The sequence below is a fragment of the Phragmites australis genome, chromosome 10 (genome assembly GCF_958298935.1).
Source record: "Phragmites australis chromosome 10, lpPhrAust1.1, whole genome shotgun sequence".
Lineage (NCBI taxonomy): Eukaryota > Viridiplantae > Streptophyta > Magnoliopsida > Poales > Poaceae > Phragmites > Phragmites australis.
In genome coordinates, this window is record NC_084930.1 from 34334075 (window position 1) to 34354601 (window position 20527).

The 20527-nt window shown below is 43.3% G+C and overlaps 3 protein-coding genes across 3 annotated transcripts; 2 read left to right on the forward strand and 1 right to left on the reverse strand.

The window, feature by feature from the left end:
* Positions 1–1079: 1079 nt before the first annotated feature.
* On the forward strand, positions 1080–7967 carry LOC133930968 (chaperone protein dnaJ GFA2, mitochondrial-like). The gene is made up of 17 exons (XM_062377761.1): positions 1080–1283; positions 1375–1458; positions 1556–1647; positions 3373–3456; positions 3550–3588; positions 3838–3963; positions 4611–4661; positions 4738–4825; positions 4920–4984; positions 5097–5171; positions 5560–5632; positions 5743–5831; positions 5927–5998; positions 6460–6516; positions 6608–6656; positions 7408–7474; positions 7553–7967. Exons 1-17 carry the CDS (start codon positions 1184–1186, stop codon positions 7650–7652), a joined length of 1311 nt encoding a protein of 436 aa, XP_062233745.1. The 5' UTR covers positions 1080–1183; the 3' UTR covers positions 7653–7967.
* Positions 7968–8947: 980 nt separating this feature from the next.
* LOC133930969 (multiple organellar RNA editing factor 2, chloroplastic-like) lies at positions 8948–11830 on the reverse strand. Its single transcript, XM_062377762.1, has 4 exons — positions 11417–11830; positions 11229–11326; positions 11059–11124; positions 8948–9406 (listed from the first exon to the last, which is right to left on the reverse strand). The coding sequence occupies exons 1-4, from the start codon at positions 11785–11787 to the stop codon at positions 9264–9266; spliced, it is 678 nt and encodes a 225-aa protein (XP_062233746.1). The 5' UTR covers positions 11788–11830; the 3' UTR covers positions 8948–9263.
* A 5710-nt stretch (positions 11831–17540) lies between these two features.
* Positions 17541–19650, forward strand: LOC133930971 (chloroplast protein FOR GROWTH AND FERTILITY 2-like). Its single transcript, XM_062377764.1, has 2 exons — positions 17541–17875; positions 18495–19650. Exons 1-2 carry the CDS (start codon positions 17618–17620, stop codon positions 19323–19325), a joined length of 1089 nt encoding a protein of 362 aa, XP_062233748.1. The 5' UTR covers positions 17541–17617; the 3' UTR covers positions 19326–19650.
* The last annotated feature ends 877 nt before the right edge of the window (positions 19651–20527 follow it).

Sequence of the window (20527 nt, forward strand, 5' to 3'; positions counted from 1 at the left end):
TATTTCTTGAGTGGGTTTGGTGGAACTGAGGAAGATATTGCAGTTGAACTTCGCGGAGGAAGGAGTGGTGTATCCGTGGATGAGGGTGAGATTATTTATGGCGGCTGGAGGCTGGTGCATGGACTTAGTGTATGGGTATGGCTGAGGGTTGGAGCACTAGATTTCCTGTGAAAGCTGAAAAAGTTGTGGCATTGATGGTTGGCAGAGATTTTCTGTGAAAGTTGTTGCTTAGTGTGGTCATTTCATTATGAAAAGTACAGCAATGAATTTTTGTAGCCTCTGCATTGAGACATGGAATCCTATAAATGCATTAGGCTTAGATAAAATGTATTAATAAATCGCGGCCATTTCATTCTTCAAAGTAAAGTACATCACATATCTGGGTCCGCGGAGGAAGGTTGCGGCGCCCCGCTGGCGGCGTAGAAATGGTCATCGGCCCTGGTGAAAGGTGGCCTAGACGATGTGACACTGTAGCGAGGGTCACCGGTGCCGGAGAACGAAAGCCAAGACAACGAGTCACTGTAGTGGAGGTGACCAGCCCCAGTAAAAGACTGTCTTGCCGTCATAGGGGTCGAAGAGGAAATCGATGTCAAAGACGTCCTCAACGGCTCGGCGGTGAAGGTCGAAAGTACCGGTGGGTGTGGCGGCACGGTGAAGGTGCCGGACAGTCATGTCGGGATCTGAGTTGATGCTCGTGGTCCTGTCGAAACGTCTGATGATGAACTGCAATGTCATAGCCACGAAGGTATTGTTGTTCAATAGGCAAGAACTTCTAGGTGGGTCCGCGCGGTATAACAACCACAAAGGTCTCGCACGTTCATCGAGCGAGATTAAGTTCTCGCCTACTAAACAACGAGACCTCTCTCTCGGTTATTAAATTCACTGATAGCTGAGACCCATAACGTCTCATCTGTTTGAGACCTTATTCTCATCCATTGAACAGACGACGGTAGGATAGTACTCATTATTTTTCAAACGGGTGTTTATTCTTGAAATTATTGAAAAAATTATTTAAAAAAATTCGCTGGGTTCATTCATAGTCCGAGCAGGGCCCAGAAGGCCCAAGCCCATCTCGAGGCTGCGGAGCGCATTCCAGAACGTTCCTTCGCAGTCTCTGCCCATCCTCCCTTCTTAACCCGCGCGGCGCCGGCGAGGCCACACGACCTCGCCAGTCGCCGCCACCATGCGGCTCTCCGCCGGCGCACGCCTCGCTCTCCTCCTCGCCCGCTGCTCCCTCTCCTCCTCCTCCGCCGCCGCCTCCCACTACCCGCGCGCGCACAGAGGTGAGCCTCGCCACCCACTAGGTCTCTCTCCCGATTCCTTGGACGCCCTGTCCCTCCCGTGATCTCTATTGGTTGATCGCGTCCCCTGCAGGCATATGGACCTACGTGGCCCGCGCGCTGCCATCACGTAGTTCGCCCTTCTCCTCGCCGACCTACGGCCACAGGTTCTTCCACGGTGAGTGCGAATAATGGGGAAAGCGGAACGCTTGTTTGTTTCTGGTTTGGTCAGCCCGGCTGAGTCGAGTACGGTTTATGGATGACTGATGGTGCAGGGACCAGGCCGGTGGCAGCGAGGGACTACTACGACGTGCTCGGTGTCAGCAAGAACGCAAGCCAGGCAGAGATCAAAAAGGCGTATTATGCGGTATGGATTGGTTGGCTTGAATTGGACCTCGAATTGGGAGGGAATTAGCTGTGGTTATTAATTAATACTGATACTGCATACTTAGGGTGTGAATTAGTAGGTTCACCAAAGTTGTACTTCTTACTTCTAAGTTTAAGTAGTACTCCCTTCGATTGCAAATGTAGGTCGTTTTAGACTTGTGCATAAAAATTAAGAAAGTAGATCAGATGACTTTGTTGCCTTTCATTTATTCTGCATTGGAGAAGATAACTCATTCATTTGTGAGAGTGGTAGCATTTATTAAACAAGAGTAAGACGGGAACAAAATAGAAAAAAAATGCATAGAAGTTCGAGAATGACTTATATTTAGAGAATAGTTGAGGAGGCTAAACGACCTACATTTGCAACCAGAGGGAGTACATTTTTTTGGACACCTATCACTAGATACAGCTGTAGTATCTAAACATGTGCACGCACACCAACCCCCACACATGCACTCACGCTCACACCCATGCGCACACACTAGACCTACATACAACATACTACACACAGTTTAGACAACTACTTCCCTAGTGAGATCGACAGAACCATCCAAGGTTCCGCAAGTGACGAGCATGTCGCATTCCTATTGTGGCTTCACGCGTGAGAGGCAACACTTTTATTTTTAGGGGCATGCCCCGGTGAGACATGAGATCGAGCCTGGGGCTTGAATGCTCATGGGTAGGGAATGTACGACCGTTCTTAAGCGTGCTATTCTAATTCGAACTAAAGTCAAACTTTCTAGTGCTTATAAATTATTTTTACTTTATCCCTTTCATAGAAAGGAGATAAAACGAGAAATCTTTGCTATCCAATCTGATTAGAATATCACAAAGTTTAAGTGGGAGAATATTTTCCTCGGACTGTTTTATCAATTCATTTTCATTCCATTTCTACCCCTGCCAAATTCGAACTTTCATCGAAATTGTCTCTATTCATATGTACAAAATACTTGTGTGGAGTTCCCTAGAATTTCATGTGCTTCAGTAAACAGAATATAGATTCCGTGATTGCTAGATTGATCCATAGGGATTGATGAAGAGTGAGCTGATAATGGAATTTTTCTTCGATAAATAGGAAACTTAAGATTAACATGCTCCGGAATGGAAATGAGGGAATGTCCACAATACCCGCATTTAGTCAAATCCAATTATGTATGTATGTATGTATTATATGACCGACTTTCTATGGGTCACACAGACATCCAAATAAGCAGTAGAAGTAGAAATGAGATGGCGAAAAGAGGATCTTAAATAAAAAATCCAATGTTTTAATTTAGGAAAAAGAGTGTTTGCTTCGTTTTTATTTTATTAGGTTATGATCAATATCTGCTTTTTTGGGTCTAAAGATGGGAGCAGATCCATAAAGAAAGGAGTTGGCAAATGGACTGCCAATGAGGTAGGTAGTTTGTCAACATTAGTCGTTAGATGTTCAAAGTTCAATAATGCGACATAATCATGTGTTAAATGTCTGCAACGACCGTCATGAGAGTTGTGTTAATAAAGAACACCGACACTCACGTTCGTGATCGGCCTCCTCAACTGTGTATATTGTTGGTGTGCGGTTAATATTTCTTTTGTATCTATCTTTTGTGTATCATTGGTGTTTGCAGGGTAGTACATGCACATGCTGATATTCCCCTTTTCTCCATTCTCTGCAATCGACCTTACCATGCCATTTTTCCTTCTGTTTCCTTTCCCCTAAAAGCTTGCAAAGAAGCTTCATCCAGACACAAATAAAGGTGATGCTGATGCAGAACGGAAATTTCAAGAGGTTCAACGAGCTTATGAGGTACTTGATTTTCATTCAGTGTTGTATGCATGCCTAACGGAAAGGTATATAGCTCCTGTGAATTCTGACACATACTTTCAATCTTCAATGTAGACCCTTAAGGATGAGCAAAAAAGATCATTCTATGATCAGGTAACAATTCAACCACCTTTAATAATGTATATGTTGATGAGGTGTAAGCAGCTGAACATTTGAAACTTGTTATTAGCTCTCTTAAGCTCACGATAATTGCTGTCAGTAATAATTCAGTTTGATAAATTGTCTCATTCTCTTGTCATGCTGTAAATCAGGGTCATCAAACCACTTTTTAGAGTAGGATTACCTGGCATCTTGGGCTGTAATGGAATTAGCATTGAACTCTCCTTGCTCTGATTCTTATAGGTTGGCGCTGATCAGTATGAGAAAGCTTCTGCTGGTGGAGGCGGAGCTGGCAATCCATTTGAGGGTGGTTTTGGTAATCCATTTGAGGATATTTTCGGTGGTGGTGGTGGTGGTGGGATGAATGATGTATGTCATCCCTTTACGAGTTTATTGGTTATAGCCTATAGCTTTTGTGTTTTAGTTTGGTTAGTTTGCTTCTTTTCAACTTAATAGCATTACATTATGTCACTGACAGAAAAAGTTATTCTGTTCGGTGGAAGCTTATTTCATATTTGCATTCTTCTGTTCATGGAACTTCTTTGATCTAAGCACAAAACTCGTGTTAACCGGGCAGTATATATCCTGATTTTTGTCTTTTTAACTTATATGGTAAACTTTTTTCAACCATAACCAATTTGGCTTCTATACTAGATGATTTGATTTGATATACATAATATATTTATATTATCTTCTAAAGCATCATGTACTGATGTGCTCTTATTTGGGAAATGATTATTTCTTTCTTTCATTTTATTATTTATAGCATTTTAAACAGATTATTTCCCGTTGGTTACTTTGTTATTATATTTCTACTTCTTGTTTCCATTGCTTTATTTCATAGCTTAAGAACAGTTTACTTTTATTCCATTGCTTTATTTCCATTTCTACTTATTGTTTTCATTGCTTTATTCCATAGCTTCAGAACGGATGACTTTTGGTTGGCTCCTATATTTCAATCCTCTTTTGAATCTAAGAAAACTGATTTGGTTTTTTTATATCTGTTTGTTATGAAGTTCTTTAAGAACATTTTCAGGGACAGAGAATTTGGAGGACGCGATGTTAAGGTGATTTCTATGGTCATTTTCGTTGCAGATTCGGTTGTACTCTGTGAATTGCAGTTTCATGGATCCCATTTGACAGGTTGCGCTGGAAATATCATTTATGGATGCAGTTCAAGGGTGCACCAAAACGATCAGCTTCCAAACTTCTGTAACGTGTGAAACCTGCGGTATGTAGATGCATTTTATCTAATAACTACACTTTCGTAAGGAATGGTGTCTTTTGAATTATCTTTTTTCTTGACAAGAGGACTTCTTTGTCAGGTGGAGCTGGTGTGCCTCCTGGAACCAAACCTGAAACATGTCTAGCTTGCAGGGGTTCAGGATTTGTTAGTTCTTCCTCCAGCACATTGTTATCTATCTATTCAATGGGAATGGGACATCTCTACTCAAATATTACTATTGCACTGATTTGTGTACATTTTTCTCCAACATTGACAGATCTTCATGCAAACTGGTCCCTTCAGGATGCAATCAACATGCACACAATGTGGCGGTTCTGGGAAGACTGTGAAGGTGAGACTTTCCTCTTAATGTTAAATATCAGCTGGGAGGATAAAATCAAATTTAGCGTAGAACAGTTATAGTATCAGACGTCTTATAAATCATTGCGAATGCTAACTAGCAACTATTCAATGTTTCTAATTTGAATAATATTTCCAGGTAAGCTAGAATTGCTCTATGTGATGTAGGGTTGTGTACATCCAAAATTGACTATTGTGCAACTTCAGCACATATATTTCATTGAGGCTGATGATCAGTCATAAATGATTTAGTTAATGAGTGCACCTAAGGCCAGATCTCTCATGTTAGCTACTTAAAGAGGATAGATACTTCAGTTACCTTCTTCACTGTGATTAGTAGCTACGAGATGGTTCTTATGCTTCTATTTTTATTCTTTTAGGAATTCTGCAAGACATGCAAAGGAAACAAAGTTGTGCCAGGAACAAAAACAGTTCGCGTCGATATAGCTCCTGGTAGGTTTCAAGTTATTGTAATTCATTTTAATGGTACAGTGATGTGTTGGTACCAGCATGCTCTGGTTCTGTGTTACAAAATGTACTTGAACTTTATTCTGTTGGTGCAGGTTCGGATAACGATGATACTATAAAGGTGGCTAGATCAGGTGGTGCAGATCCAGATGGACGTCCTAGTGATCTTTATGTATCCCTGAAGGTAAGTCCTCTTCGACTCTTCCCATTTAGTTGTTCAACTGATGACTAGTGAATGAAGACAGTTAGTTAACCTTCATATGGCTAATCTTTTTCCAGGTTCGTGAGGATCCTGTATTCCGGAGAGAGAAAGGTGATATTCATGTTGATGCTGTCCTGAATGTGACTCAGGTAATTTGGAGCATGTTCCTACAATGTGTTCCTCTGCACTTTATGAATTCCTTGTCAGAGTAGTTAAATGATGGGTATATAAGGTGTCAACCCTTTTTCCATGGATCTAAGGTGTGAAATCCATTCTGAGATATCCAATCAATGTGAGAACAGATTTTATTCATTGAAGCTAGTCTATTAGCTTCGTTATGAACTCGCAGTTGGCAAACGATATCTCCTCAGTTTGATCAGACTGGCTTGTGATTGAACCCATGTATTAGCACCAAGAAGGGACTAGAACCTCATGTGCACCCCTTAAATGAAATAGTTGTGTACTAGTATATCTGGTATAGGCTAGGCTATATCTGCACCAGCATCTCCACTGCTGTGAAAGTTGTTGATTAGGTGCTCCTGCACAATTTGCTCTCTTAGCATATTTAAGCAGCATACAGATTTTGGTTACTCATATATATACTCCATAGGCAATCTTGGGAGGGACGGTTCAAGTCCCAACTCTCAGCGGAGATGTTGTTCTAAAGGTATGTCGGATCAGTTTACTTTCACTGTGCATTCTTTTATAGTATGTCACTAAGGAGTAAATTCTTCTTTGGTCTCACTACCTTGTCACAGGTCAAGCCCGGAACTCAACCTGGTCAAAAGGTGGTTCTGAGAGGAAAAGGTAATCTACTTTATAGACTGTTTATTCTGTTCTGTTGGCAGATCTCTCTCTCTCTCTCTCATGTCTGATGTTCGTAAGATAACTGTTTTTAATCGACTTGTAAAATGAAGTTTCAAACAATTGGAAGCACCTGTAGGCATCCACAAAATGAAGCACAGTTAGGTTAAATGAAACAGGAAAACTATGAATAGTTAGCCAATAAAGAGATAAGGGAACTGAATATATACAAGATGAAGCAGTTAGGTTGTTGAATATATCTGAATGCATAAGGGAACATAATGTGACGTGACCGATTCTTGTGGCAAAGAAAAAAAAATCTGAACCATCACCTATCACCGTTGTCAAATCTCTTTAAACTTGTGCAGTAAGAATCAACTGCCATGCAAACGATGTAGTAGTGACATTAATTTTTTTTAAAACGAACCGACAGGAGAGCTGCCAATTATATTAATAAGAAGAGGAGCTCGACGGGTTGTCATGCTCGGTTAATTAAGGGAAAACTGAGCAAAAACCATAGAAACACAGTGGGCTACGAACATAGCTAAACTAATCTTAGAGCCGAAACAGGCTAGGTACTTCAAGGCAAGACGAGCACTTCGACGGATTGTCAACCTATCATAAGCCCTCTTCCTGCGGTAGTAGTGACATTATGCCATTGTAGGAATTAGCGGCACTAATGGCTTTGTGAGAACGTGATACAACTGAATCATTTCCACCTGCATATGAACCTAAATATTGATGTGTCCTGCAGGAATCAAGACAAGAAATTCATCGTACTATGGAGATCAGTATGTCCATTTTAATGTCAACATCCCTGTGTAAGTTCCCCCTCAAACTGAACTACTTCCTATCTTGCACCGTGTTGTTACAGTTATCTCACATATAATTCCTTGCAGGAATTTGACACCGAGACAGCGGATCCTGATCGAGGAATTTGCAAAGGAAGAGCAAGGCGAAGACGAGAAGGATGCGAAGGCAGCCGGAGCATCAGGATAGCCGATATTGGGAGCCATCCACATTTCGTTAGCGCCTTAGTTGCTCTTATATCGGGAGGTAGAATAGACTGCTGCCTGAAATTCGCAGGGGCAAGATATAGATGGTTGCGTGGAATTTCCATCGTAACATGTAGAACTTTGTTTCAGATTTTGTAGCTGGAATAATATTACTCGACAACCCTGCCTGATGTGTGTAATCTCCTAAGCTACTAGCAAGACGTGCAGGGACTCGTACAATTTTGTGGATCAGGGTGACTGCATGTAAAACACACGGTACCGATGTCAATTCATCTCCTGTCGAGGTTTCGGTTTTTTAGATGCCGTATGTAGTGCCTGGCTGGCTATATTTTACAACAGTTACAAAATACGACCTTCTGACGTGTGGGGTGGGGAGCTGCCAAAAGTTCGGCAAATGCTGAGTGGCATCAAAATGTGCTGAGCTCCAAAGAATGCGAACTGGACAATTGTCAATTCTGCTTTTTCTGTGGCCTGGCACGCTTGTTTTGCGGTTCTCTTCTCCATATAAAAAAGGGAATTAGCTTCATCCTAGCGTGACAGATGGTAATGTATTTCCTTACACATGATTTCTCTGGCTTCCTGTCCACGGCCAAATGTTGGCATCATCTCATCAACAAGAAAGTTGGCATCGTCTCGAATTCCCCCCAAAAAATGTTGCTATCTCGACGCAGAGGAAGAGGGTGGGCGCGACGAAGCCGAGGCCGGCGCTGGCGTGCTGCAAGCTCTACATCTCCGAGGCAAGCAACGCGCCGGCGGGCTCAGCTCGGTGCAGGCTATGGGGCTCGCGCACGACGAGGGCTTATCTCAGGATAGGATTTTCGTTTTATTCAGTGTTTCAATAATTTTTCTTCACAGTTTTTATCATAAAAGGATTCTCGAGATTCTCTCCTTTCATTCGCAATTACCCTCGCAGGTAAGCTATTAGAGTAAGATAAAATTAAAAAAAATGAAACAGAGAAAAGAATCAAAGAAAAGAATAAAAAGAGAATAAAATGAAAGAAATATGATTAAAGATGGCTGAGGTCGCCTACAACTGCTCGACCCGGGGAATGTCGGCCCCAAGCAGGTGCAAGAGAGGGTGCGGCGGCGCAGGAGCTCGCTGTGGGCAAGGGTTACTTCACCGACTTCCCACAGCAGATCGTCGAGCTGTACCTGCAATCAGGTGGAATCGAGGCTTCCCAACAGTAAGAAGCTTGCATAGTGTTAATGTTGCATCAAAACAAGTGGTGACTGACAGCATCATGCTGCAGCTACAATACTGATTAAGGAGCAAGGAACTATTGAAATATAGGTCTTCTTAGTCCATGTAAAAAGTCGCAGTTTCGATCGTGAAATGGATGTACAAGAGGAAATGGCTGCAGTTAGACAATAACAATGCATTCCCAAAGCCAGGTACTTCCAATCTCTAGTAGTAATTACAGGGCACAATACATCCAAAGTTGGGCGATCACCATTAACCAGCACCCTAGACTGCATAAAAGTGATCATGGAACTGGAAGATTGTTCATTCAGTAGATGTGATATATTACCCTTTAATTCCAGAGCTGAAACCACCCGGGGGCTTGTTATTCAGTCCAACAACAATCACCTTGTCTCACCGTTGGTTCTCCCTCCTGCGTGCGTAGCGGGTCCTGTCATTGTACCTAGGCCTATCTGAAGCTCTCTGTGGCACAGGCTCTACCCTCCTCTGCCTCTCTGGAGGCCTCTGAACGATCTCCCCATTAACAAACAGCTCAGCTGTAAAAAAAATCAAGGACATTTAACACAATTGTTTCATGTGTAACCAGACCGCCCAATGCAACAATAGCTAGAATACAGAATGCAAAATCCTACCAGGACCAACACTATGTGTATAAGAACAGTCCGTTAACATTCAAAAACATTGCTGACTAGGCTTCACCGCTTTGCCAAGATGGACTAGGGTAGCAATGCAGTTAAGAATGGTCCAGGTCCAACAATGGAAGACAAAACAGACAAAAGCCCTGAAATGATCAAAACCTAGAGGAAAAATTGTGCAAGCAATTTCTCATCCCTACTGATCTGTGCCCCATTTTGTTGAGGTGCAGAACTGTTAGAGAGACACTTGTTCTTAGCCCATTAGCATTCAAAGCAAGACATTGCCGGCTAGGCTTCACCGCTTTGCCAAGATGGACTAGAAGGCAAGTGTGGTCAAGAGTGGTCACTGGTTGAACTATTGAAGACAAAAACAGATTAAAAACCTGAATATTAGGGGCAAAATGTGTTACTAATGTCTCATCCCTACTGATCTGAGCCCCATTTCATCGAGGTGCAGACCGTTAGAGAGACAATTGTTATCAGTCCATTAGCATTCAAAGCCGGGCATTGCCTGTAAGGCTTCACAGCTTTGCCAAGATGGACTAGACTCGTCAATGTCATATAGGATTGGGCCTGACGAGACAGCACTTCATTGGGACAATGTCTCAGATAAGTGGTCTACAGAGTGTTCTATTTCATTCAGGTATAGCTAACAGCAAGTCTAGATTTCCGTTAGAGAGACTTGTTCTTGGCCCATTAGCATTCAAAGCAAGACATTGCCGGCTAGGCTTCACCGCTTTGCCAAGATGGACTAGGGTAGCAATGCAGTTAAGAATGGTCCTGGTCCAACAATGGAATTCAAAACAGACAAAAGCCCTGAAATGATCAAAACCTTGAGGAAAAATTGTGCAAGCAATTTCTCATCCCTACTGATCTGTGCCTATTTTGTTGAGGTGCAGAACCGTTAGAGAGACACTTGTTCTTAGCCCATTAGCATTCAAAGCAAGACATTGCCGGCTAGGCTTCACCGCTTTGCCAAGATGGACTAGAAGGCCAGTATGGTCAAGACTGGTCACTGGTTGAACTATTGAAGACAAAAACAGATTAAAAACCTGAATATTAGGGGCAAAAATGTGTTACTAATGTCTCATCCCTACTGATCTGAGCCCCATTTCATCGAGGTGCAGAACCGTTAGAGAGACAATTGTTATCAGTCCATTAGCATTCAAAGCTGGGCATTGCCTATACGGCTTCACAGCTTTGCCAAGATGGACTGGACTCATCAATGTCATATAGGATTGGGCTTGACGAGACATCATTTCATTGGAACAATGTCTCAGCTAAGTGGTCTACAGAGTGTTCTATTTCATTCAGGTATAGCTAACAGCAAGTCTAGATTTTAGTCCACAGCCATGGAAAGAAAGCGATTCCTGTGCAGGCTTCATAACGCTTCCAAGACGAGGCATGCTATTTATAACAAAGACCCATTAGATAAGCTAGACCAAATCTACTACAGAACACCCACTAATGTCATCCTCAGATATAAACAATCATTCGAACTAGTTGATCCCCTAACCAAAAACTATATCGTTAGTGCAAGAGAAGAAAACTACCTCCATAGTCCTTGTACTCGGGATCAACATATGAATCCGGGAGCACGAAGAGGACACCAGGGAGCCCTGCAGTACAACATAAACAACAGCGCATCAGGTAAAGGAAATTGCGGGTACATAGCAAAAGGTTAAGAAATAGCAACACATGATAGCGCTTAGACAGAACAAACCCTCGAGCTTGTTGGATGTCTCCTCATCGATCTCACACCCAAACCCGAAGTAACGTTCACATGAGACGTTGTAGATCTTCTTCTTGGCCTCCTCCTCGCTGCATCACGGATCAATCGTCAGGTTAGTTTTCCAAAACTGAACTACTCTGAATGAGGTGATGAATCGGCGGGTGGGAGAGGAGCTGCACCTTCCAAGGACCTTGGCGAGGGTCTGGATGTAGCAGTCGATCATCTGCTGCTTGGTGGCGCCCTCCCCGCCGGGCTTGTCCATCACGATGAGCCAGTGCTCGTAGTCACAGCCAGGGAACAGCGGGGCCATCTCCGTCGGCGCGCGGTCCCCGCCCCCACCGCCGGACCGCATCGGGGAGTACCCGTCCCCGCCCGGCCGCCTCGCCATCCCGCGCGGGAAGCCGAGGCGGGAGGCCACCACAGCCGCAGCGGCGGCCGGGCGCAGCAGTTGCTCGGGCACAGCCTCCGCACGCCGGAGGAGGGCGGAAGCGGAGAAGGAGCAGGCGCGGCGGGAGAGAAGCCTCCGGGCGGCGGCGGCGGCGGCGGCCATGGTGGTGCTAAAACCCTAGCGGCCGCAGTGGAGTGATGGAATGGATGTGAAAACGCAAATTTAAAGCTGCGCGACGGCGAGGTTTAGGTCCCGTGTTTATATGGGCCTGAAATGGGCTTTTATAGGCCGGGATTGAGAGCTAATTAAGCCCATTCTCTGAAGATGAAACAAAACTTTGCAGAAAAGAAAAACAAAACTGATGTCTTCACTGATTATTCGAATTTCAAAAAGGCTCCACACATAGATCATAGATGCACAATGCACACATCTTGATCCACACAATGACGAAATGTGCCAGTGGCAGCTTCAATGGCCGAACAAGCAATGGATCAAATTTTGCTGGATGTATTTAGATGAATGAAGTAAAATTTTGCTGAATGTTTTTAGTGTTTTTTTACAACCGGGCCTCTTTCCCGGAGCCTTCCTTGGAGGCTATTGACGGGGAGTGCGACGCCTAGGGTTCGAGCCCCAGCGGGCTCAGCTCACACCGAGCATTTTTGCCACTAGGCTCCATGCCCATTCGTCATGAAGTAAAATTTTGCTGAATGTTTTTAAATGAATGAAGTAAAATTTTGCTGAATGTAGCAGCGAATGTACTGATGCTATGGTACAAAGTAACACACTCCAAAAGAAATCATCTACCAGAGGTATATAGTTCAGACCATAGGATACAACACTGCTGTATCCTCATTCCCTGACCGAAGGAGAGAAGAAAGAATGAATAATCGAGCTAATCATGCCTATAATAATAGGACTGCGACATGCCGACATGTACATGAATTGGTTTCCAAACCATGCTGTGTAGTCGCTTTGATGTATCTACCGCATAACATTAACTGGCTGATTTAAAAGCTAGACCAATAAGGATGTGACAAAAAAAGGTGGCAAAACTGTATGAAGGCGAGGTATAGGCGCTTGTAGACTGCTGCAATGTATGTTAACCTCACTGATAATGCTATCAACTGCAAATTGCTGCAGTGACTGAACTGTAATGCCCAAAAATATGAAATTCAGTTGTGACCATGGGTCCCGCTGGAGTACGAAATCGGAGACCGCGGATACGTAGATATGGTCGAAACGATCCATTTTGCTATCTAATATTGTGTTTGGGCACTCGGTGAGTCTATGACGAGCCCTACAAATTTAGACAGTTGGTTAAAATGAAAGAATATGAAAGGATAAGGCTTGACCGCCCCCATTCGCCCGCTGCCGCCACCGACCGCCTCTCGGCACCCTGATTGCCTCGTGCTGCGCCCACCAACCCGGCTGTCGTCGGTGCGCCGTTGGTTAGGGGGAAGCCGGGCAAGGGGGCATGGGGGAGGAGCAAGGGGTTGTGAGGGGAGGAGCACGGAGGGGTTGGCTGGTCAACCATGAAGGAGAAAAGAAAGAGAAAAAGGGAAAAAAAAAACAAGAAGAAGAAGGGAGAAGAAGGAGGTCTTCCGCGAGTTTATCGTTTTTCTTCACTGGTTTGCGGTTCCGCTCAAAGGTGGTTTATTCATAGTCCTTAGATGTTTGTAGGTAATCGATATTGGTTGTCCAAAGTTGAGTGTGTTGTTGGTCCGGTTAGTGAGTAGCGCGTCAATTCAATATGAGGCATAACCGTTGTCGGATGCGAGTGTATGATTAAATGGGAATTGTAGTGCATGTCGTAGGCTTTCCGATGGCATTAGGGTTGTTCATTTTGGGTAAACGGTTTAGACGCTTTTAGCTTATTGGTATTGTTGTCTGGCGAGGATTAGTCATGTGTTGTGACTTGTTCTTTCGTCTTCGATCAAGCTAGAGGAGGTTATTACTCGTTGTCTAATGAGCTAGTTGATAGATGCCTTTCTGTAGCATTCGGTTGTCAAATGTGTGGGCTTTTGGGCGTAGAAGCATGCACCTTCTTTTACTCTGCTGTTGTGGCGTCTTGGTGCTGATTGTGTGTTTGTTTAGATGGTGCCACTCCAGGTCGCAGCCAGTGCCCATCTTCATCGTCGACGAAGGCAAGTGAATGTAGCGGATGGCTACGCTTTACCCTGTTAGATTGCCTCTATTATTTTAATTGTAATGCATGCATCTAACTTGATAAACTGATTATGAGCTTGTTAACCTATTGTTTACCTTTTAGAAGTTTATTTTATTCTTGATTTATGAAGTGGAGTAAGTATGATATGTTATTTGCAGTTGTTCATTACTGTATTATGCTTTAGTAAAATCTAAATTACTAGATTGACAAATAGGAAAAAAAATGGTACAATTTTGAAACCCAAGTGGTATTTTAGCTCAATTTAAAGGGTTACCATTCTGAATCCGCTAAACCATGTTTGTTTTCTTTTTTTAGTTTTTAAAGTCTTAAGTATATCCTATAAGTTATGTTGTTAGTTATGCATGAAACATGTCATATGTATACATCTTATGCATTGAAAATTTTATCACTATCTTCTGACTAGTGCAACGCCGTATGTTATCTGAGAAGGGGTACGTTACACACCTTTGTGTTACGCGAGGAGGGATAAGGGTGAGGAAGAGCGTGACATGTGCATACACATGCATTCATTTGAGGTTCTTTAATTTGATCGCATTGATGTCTTACTTTGCAAGGAGACCTATAATTTTTTGTTTATATATGATGCGGTTGTAAAGAATCAAGCTAGAGGATATTAAAACGGTTGAGGTTGCCGTTGATCTTGTTTAGCCGCATTATTTATCTAGATATTGCTAGTATGTTCTGATTCTAGTTTCTATTAAAGACGACTGCTATGTTTCGATTCTAGTTTCTATTAAAGATGACTGTTTAATCAACTGCTAAAATAGCTCATTAAAGCAATTTCGCTTTTTGAGTTTTTTTATCTCACACTTGCTTTCTTTCTAGATACATTTGAGATGATGGCGCGCATGCAGGATAAATAGTTGCACGTCATTTGCACATTCACCTTTCTCTTTTGGTTGAACTTGTTATGTTGTTAGATGACGATATTTTGCCCTATGACATATGATTTGACCCGCGGTGGCTTGGTTGTATGATCAACAATTTTCCTAGTTTGTTAGGACCTTTATATTGCTAGTGCGATGTTCTATAGACTGTTATATATTTCTTGTATTTTGTTGCCAGTTATAACCCCGGTTTTAGAGATATTGTCAAAATTTTCTTTTGTTAGCTATGTAGGTTGGTTTAAGTGATATTTCAGGCTTACAGTGGCCCCCGAGGTGTTACATGAACAAATGGAGAATATTTGGGCAAAGAATTAAGGACTCTGCACCGCCTGATTCATTCCGCTTAGGATCCACTGCTGTGGAGGGTTCGATGTGTGCTAGCCGTGCAGTGCCTAGAAGCTTCTCCGGTAGCTCGTCGTATGTGTTTGCCTGCAGGTGCAATGCAACAGTCAGAAAACATGTCTTTGGCAGACAAGTCAGTAGCACTGGATGTGATTTTCTTAGTTAAGAAAAACACTGGATGCTGGAGCCTTAAAAACCAAAGATGATGTCAGGTATTTTTTTTACCTGTATAAGAAAAGCCATGTCAACTACTAAGGTGGTAACAACACCAAACACCAAGCCTAGAACCCCGTTGGCTACTGCTGATGAACCAATATCTACATCCACCTGCAGAAGAGTAGCTATATAAGATTGTATTATCAAGTTCAGCTGTTCTGTTGTTCTAATCATAGTCTCAACTGGGCAGGCCATGTTCACTCATGATCAAGAGAATGCGCTTTGCTGTTCTTCAACAAAAAAGAATTGGAATTGTAACTATATATTTGGTGCCTTACTTCCAGGTACTCAGGACCACGCAAATAGCTGCAATCAACAGCGTTCCCCAGCAAGCAAGGGGTGCTTCCAACGCTCTGCCGCACTATCCAGGACCCCTGAATAATTGAAATATGTTAAAATGAGAAAGGCTAACACTAAGCACTAAATATGACTGTCCACTGGAACAGACCTTCGGAGCAGATGGGATAAGCTTCAATCTGCTATTCCGGAAATCATCATCACCATCGGCAAAACGTTGCAATAGTGATCCTTTTTTCAAGGAGCTTGTGACAAAATAGAGGACTATGCTGTAATGCCTTGTTCCAGGAATCTGCAAAAGCATAGTGACATAACCAGCTTAACTTAAGTACAGATGATTCAAACAGGTACTTGGGAGAAAGCCATAAGATTTTTTTAAAAAAAATCCCGAGGGCACAGGAATATCATCTTGTTTAATTATGGAAATATCAACTGGCTAAAAGCTACAAACTTACAACCATGCAAAGAATATGTCAATCATATGAAAATTTGCACAGCACACACTGCACCTACTCTTATTTGTAAATTGTAGTGTTTACGAAGCAATACCAAATAGGCAAATAGGCCTTGTACAAAAACAATGTAGATTGCTGAGCAAGGGACCAATATGTTTCTGATCTCTCTATTGTGTGTGGTTGCCTTGCGATAAGAAAAGGTGCGAACAGGACGGAAAGAAATGAACAGGGGAGAAAGTCTGAGAGCAAGAGCTTACTTATATGTTTACAAGAAAAGTGAACATTCCCTTCTCGGCAGCAACCTGCATTAGCAAAGGTTTAGTTAAAATCATCATGTAACAGTAGCACTCTATTAGTTAAGTCGGTGCTAACTAAACGCAAGAAGACCCTGTTTGGGGGAGCTGAAGCTTATGAGCTTCTTCTGAAAAGCTGCTTATGCCTTTTGAGATAAGCGGTTTGGCTTATAAGCTTAATTTTTAGCTTCTCAGCATACCAGTTTTTCAGAAAAGCCACCCTCAGTCAGCTTTTCAGCTTTTAATTCATTTCACCAGAAATCAGCTTTTGCTTCTCAGAAAAGCTCCTCAGCAACCAGTCTGTTTGGGAGAGTTTCTCAGCTTCTCAGATTTCTGAGAAGCAGAAGCTGCCAGAAGCTCCCCCAAACAGAGCCGAAATCTTCATAGCTATTCGCATGCATGAGTTCCATAGTAACCAGATTTTTTTTTTGACGAGTAATCAGAATTTTGTGAATTTGTGATACTATGTTTTCACCCATATTCAGTACACATTACACAAACTGGCAGACACTTCTACATCAACATGACAACAATTTGGCAGAATTGTAAGAAAGAGTCTAGCCACGCCATCTCTCTAATTCCAACTTCCGTGGTAAATAACAAAGTGCCATGAGCGTTCAATTTCAAACTTTGCCTGATGTAATCTAATCTAGAAACAGCTAAAAGTGTGAACAACAACTAATTTAAATAAGACCCAATAAGTTTTCCTATATTGATCCAGAATTCATATGATGAGTTATATGTAGATCGCACTACATAGTATCCCTTCACATGATAGAGATATGCACACATCTGCTCACTACTATGCATGGAATTTCCTTTCGGTTATGTAGGAATAGGTGTGGAGCTTTAATGGATATCCGTGAATCACACGAGGATAATTTAATTAATTAATTATTTTAATCTGGTTAAAACAACTATTTAGCTAATTGAATTAAACTAAAATAGATCCACACAGCGATCACATACTTATGGTCTGTTTGTCTGGTCTTCTGTTTTTGGATTTTTTTAAAAGAGTTGTATTTTTTATTTGTCTGAAAAATATTTTTGGAAATAGGTTGCTAACTTTTATAATAAAGTTTTGGCTTCTCGGCAAATAGTTTCTCAATTTTAATTTATTTTTCCTAAAGCTTTGAAACCCCTATTTTATTTTAAGTTCTGATTTCTGATAACAGTAAAAATAAAAGTAGAAAACAAATAGAACCTTTAGATAGTAGATGACCCAAGAGACGTCTATTGCTGGGCTGGGCTCGCTCTCTCTCTCTCTCAGGTCCCCCGAAACAAACCAGACCCCTCTCGCGCAGCAACGAGGCCATGGAGAGGCTTATCTCTTCCTCGCCGCTCCTTCGCCGCGCGCCCGTCGCCGCTGCCTCCAGGCCCCGCGCGTCCAGGCCGCCATTCGTCGCTGCCACGCTCTGCGGCGGCGTCCGAGGGACCGGCCTCGCTTTCATGCAGCCCCTCTCCCAGCACCGGCCGCAGGCTCCGGTTCCCGCGGCCTCCGGCTCTCCCTCGCCCACGGCGGAAGGCGAGGCCGATGTCTCGTCCGCCGCCAAACGGAGGTTCTTCCAGAAGGTGAGGCCCTCGTGTCTGACCAAGTACGTGCCCGTCTTCAGTTCTTGCTCCATTTCGTCGTAGAACTCCTTCTGTTTGGGCCGTTCTCGTGCTAGTCAAGTAGGAATACTGAGTAGTGAGCTAGAGCATGGCAATGGTGTATTGTACTGGGATTCCATATGCATCTGCAGTGCTTCCATTTACAACAATTCTAAGGTACAAACACCACGATAGGTTCTTTTTTTTTTCATTTCCTTTTTCCTTTTTTTTTGCACGGTTAAAAAAACATTCATTTCCTTTTTCCGAGAGAAAGAATGGCACTATAGCAGAACCTCTGGTAGTTACGAATTAGAGAAAAAGGACCATGATTAAGTGTAGGCAAATGAAATGATAGCTATTTAAAATTAGTAATTTTGAGGATATGTCGCTCCGCTCGTGGAATTTGAGCATATCCAATGTTGACGTATGGAATAGCAAATCCTCTGCTAACTCCTTGAATGCTGGAATGCCGATGAACGGAGTGGCAAATCCTCAGTTTCTTTTTTCTTTCTTTCTTTTATGTTAAATCATATTCGTCAATCATTCTTGTGTTATTGTCTGTGCTGTCTTTGCTCACACGTTTGGCTTGTACACTCTACAGGTCACTTCTGCTGCAGCTGTTACTCTGCTCTCAGCAATCACTCTGACGCTAATCCAGCCAGCCATGGCACCTCCGGCGGCCTTGGCACATTTCCACCCTACCGCCAAAGCAGGCACGACCCTCTTCAAGTCTGAGCTGCTCGGCAGCGCATGGACCGGCTTCCTCGCCGGCTGCCTGCACACCCTCTCCGGCCCGGACCACCTCGCCGCGCTGGCTCCGCTGTCCATCGGACGAACCAGAATGGAGAGCGCCTTCGTGGGCGCGCTCTGGGGCTGCGGCCACGATGCCGGCCAGGTGATCTTCGGCCTGCTGTTCCTCAGCCTCAAGGACCGCCTCCACATCGAGGTCATCCGCACGTGGAGCACCAGGGTCGTCGCGCTCACGCTGCTCATCATCGGCGCGCTCGGGATCCGGGAGGCCACCGAGGTGCCGACGCCGTGCGTTGCGCTGGAGAACGGCGAGTGCGACGCCAGCATGATGGATCACCACCACCATCCTGTGGAGGCGCTGCCGAGCGGCAAGAAGACAATCAATTTCGCGACGTTCGCCACCGGGATCGTCCACGGCCTGCAGCCGGACGCGCTCGTGATGGTATTGCCGGCACTGGCTCTCCCTTCGCGCGTCGCCGGTGCCGCGTTTCTCGGCATGTTTCTTGTCGGAACGGTGGTCTCCATGGGAAGCTACACCGTCCTGATCGGCTCGTGTACGGAGGCGCTGAAAGAGAGGGTTCCTAGGATCACGGAGAAGTTGACATGGGCGGCTTCGCTTGTGGCGATATCAATGGGGCTTGCCATCCTCATCAGCCAGTCCTTCGGTTTCACCTTGTACTGACATGCATTCACTTGCAACCATGTCTTCTTCTTACTCCCTTTGTTTCTACCACCTGGAGCTTTGCTGTTACACTAGGAACCTGCTATGAAAATTCTTCCTGTCATGTGAGACATTTCAGCTTCAGCGCGCCTTCCTCTCGAGAGGCACTGCTTTAGTTAGGATTGATCATCAGTTGAGTGAATTGCATAAGGTGATGGATCGTCAGATGAGTGACATGTGTTATTATCATTTCAAAATCCAAATGTATTGGTTGTACCAACCACAAGGATTGGTTAAAACTTGGAAGCAATTCAGTGCCCATAGGAGATCTGCTATTCCTTCTGTTTGTGCCTTGTTGCTAACTGACACTTTTGTCACCAGTCTTAGCAACATCTTTGTACTCTTAAATATCTGTGCTGTAGTGCTGCATTTTCAGGTGATTCCTCTTTCTGTGTTCATACAAAAAGAGCATCTGAAGAGAAGGTCAGATGCAAGAGCAAGACAATGAGCCAATCTGGATAGCAAGGAACTCCATAAAATCAAGAATCTGAACAATTTTTTTTGTCAAGCAATTTGAATAATGAATGGGAATATAAGATGCAATGTTTTCCTTTCAGGGGGCGGGGGGCAGTATCAAGGTAGTACTAAATGTTGTTTCCTAATATGGATGAAACAATACAGCACCTTTTTTTTGTTGTCATTTTGCTAAATTTATTTGACGTGTGGTATAAGTTACATTTGGTATTAATCCTCCAATAAGTATTTTGAATATGTTTGGAAGCTCGTTTAATGGGATATGTCAAAAACTTAAGGTATCAAATTTTGGTTAGAGCAAGTGCTTTTTATTGGGCTATTTGGTTAAACCGTAATGATGTGGTCTTCTTACAGAGGCACAAATTGGATTCGTTTATGGTCTTTGCTATAGAATGAGGAGGAGGAACACCCCTGTATAAAGGGCGCATGATGTCGTCTGGAGATAGTGATGGAAATCCACTCCTGATATAGGTGACGAATCAACAATAGAATTTGTGTTTGAGCTTTGTTTAGCCATGATGTGGTGTTTTTATCATTCCTACCAAATACATCGGGCTTTGTAATCAACTTTGTAATAAAGATGCGTGCATCATGTGATGCAGAAGCTGGGATAAAGATATATTCCTTTGTCTAGAAAAAGTATGAGATGCAAGAAACCTCCGTGAAATCAAATCAGAAGACGAGTTTCA

Excerpts from the sequence above, each read along its gene's own strand:
- LOC133930969 (XM_062377762.1), bottom strand. The coding sequence starts at position 11,787 with ATGGCCGCCGCCGCCGCCGCCGCCCGGAGGCTTCTCTCCCGCCGCGCC. Across the intron at positions 11,327-11,416 it reads CTCGCCAAGGTCCTTGGAAG|CGAGGAGGAGGCCAAGAAGA; the intron begins GTGCAGCTCCTC and ends TCCGTGATGCAG. Across the intron at positions 11,125-11,228 it reads GACATCCAACAAGCTCGAGG|GGCTCCCTGGTGTCCTCTTC; the intron begins GTTTGTTCTGTC and ends GTTGTACTGCAG.
- LOC133930971 (XM_062377764.1), top strand. The coding sequence starts at position 17,618 with ATGGAGAGGCTTATCTCTTCCTCGCCGCTCCTTCGCCGCGCGCCCGTC. Across the intron at positions 17,876-18,494 it reads AACGGAGGTTCTTCCAGAAG|GTCACTTCTGCTGCAGCTGT; the intron begins GTGAGGCCCTCG and ends TACACTCTACAG.
- LOC133930968 (XM_062377761.1), top strand. The coding sequence starts at position 1,184 with ATGCGGCTCTCCGCCGGCGCACGCCTCGCTCTCCTCCTCGCCCGCTGC. Across the intron at positions 1,459-1,555 it reads CGGCCACAGGTTCTTCCACG|GGACCAGGCCGGTGGCAGCG; the intron begins GTGAGTGCGAAT and ends CTGATGGTGCAG. Across the intron at positions 4,662-4,737 it reads TTGGAGGACGCGATGTTAAG|GTTGCGCTGGAAATATCATT; the intron begins GTGATTTCTATG and ends CCCATTTGACAG.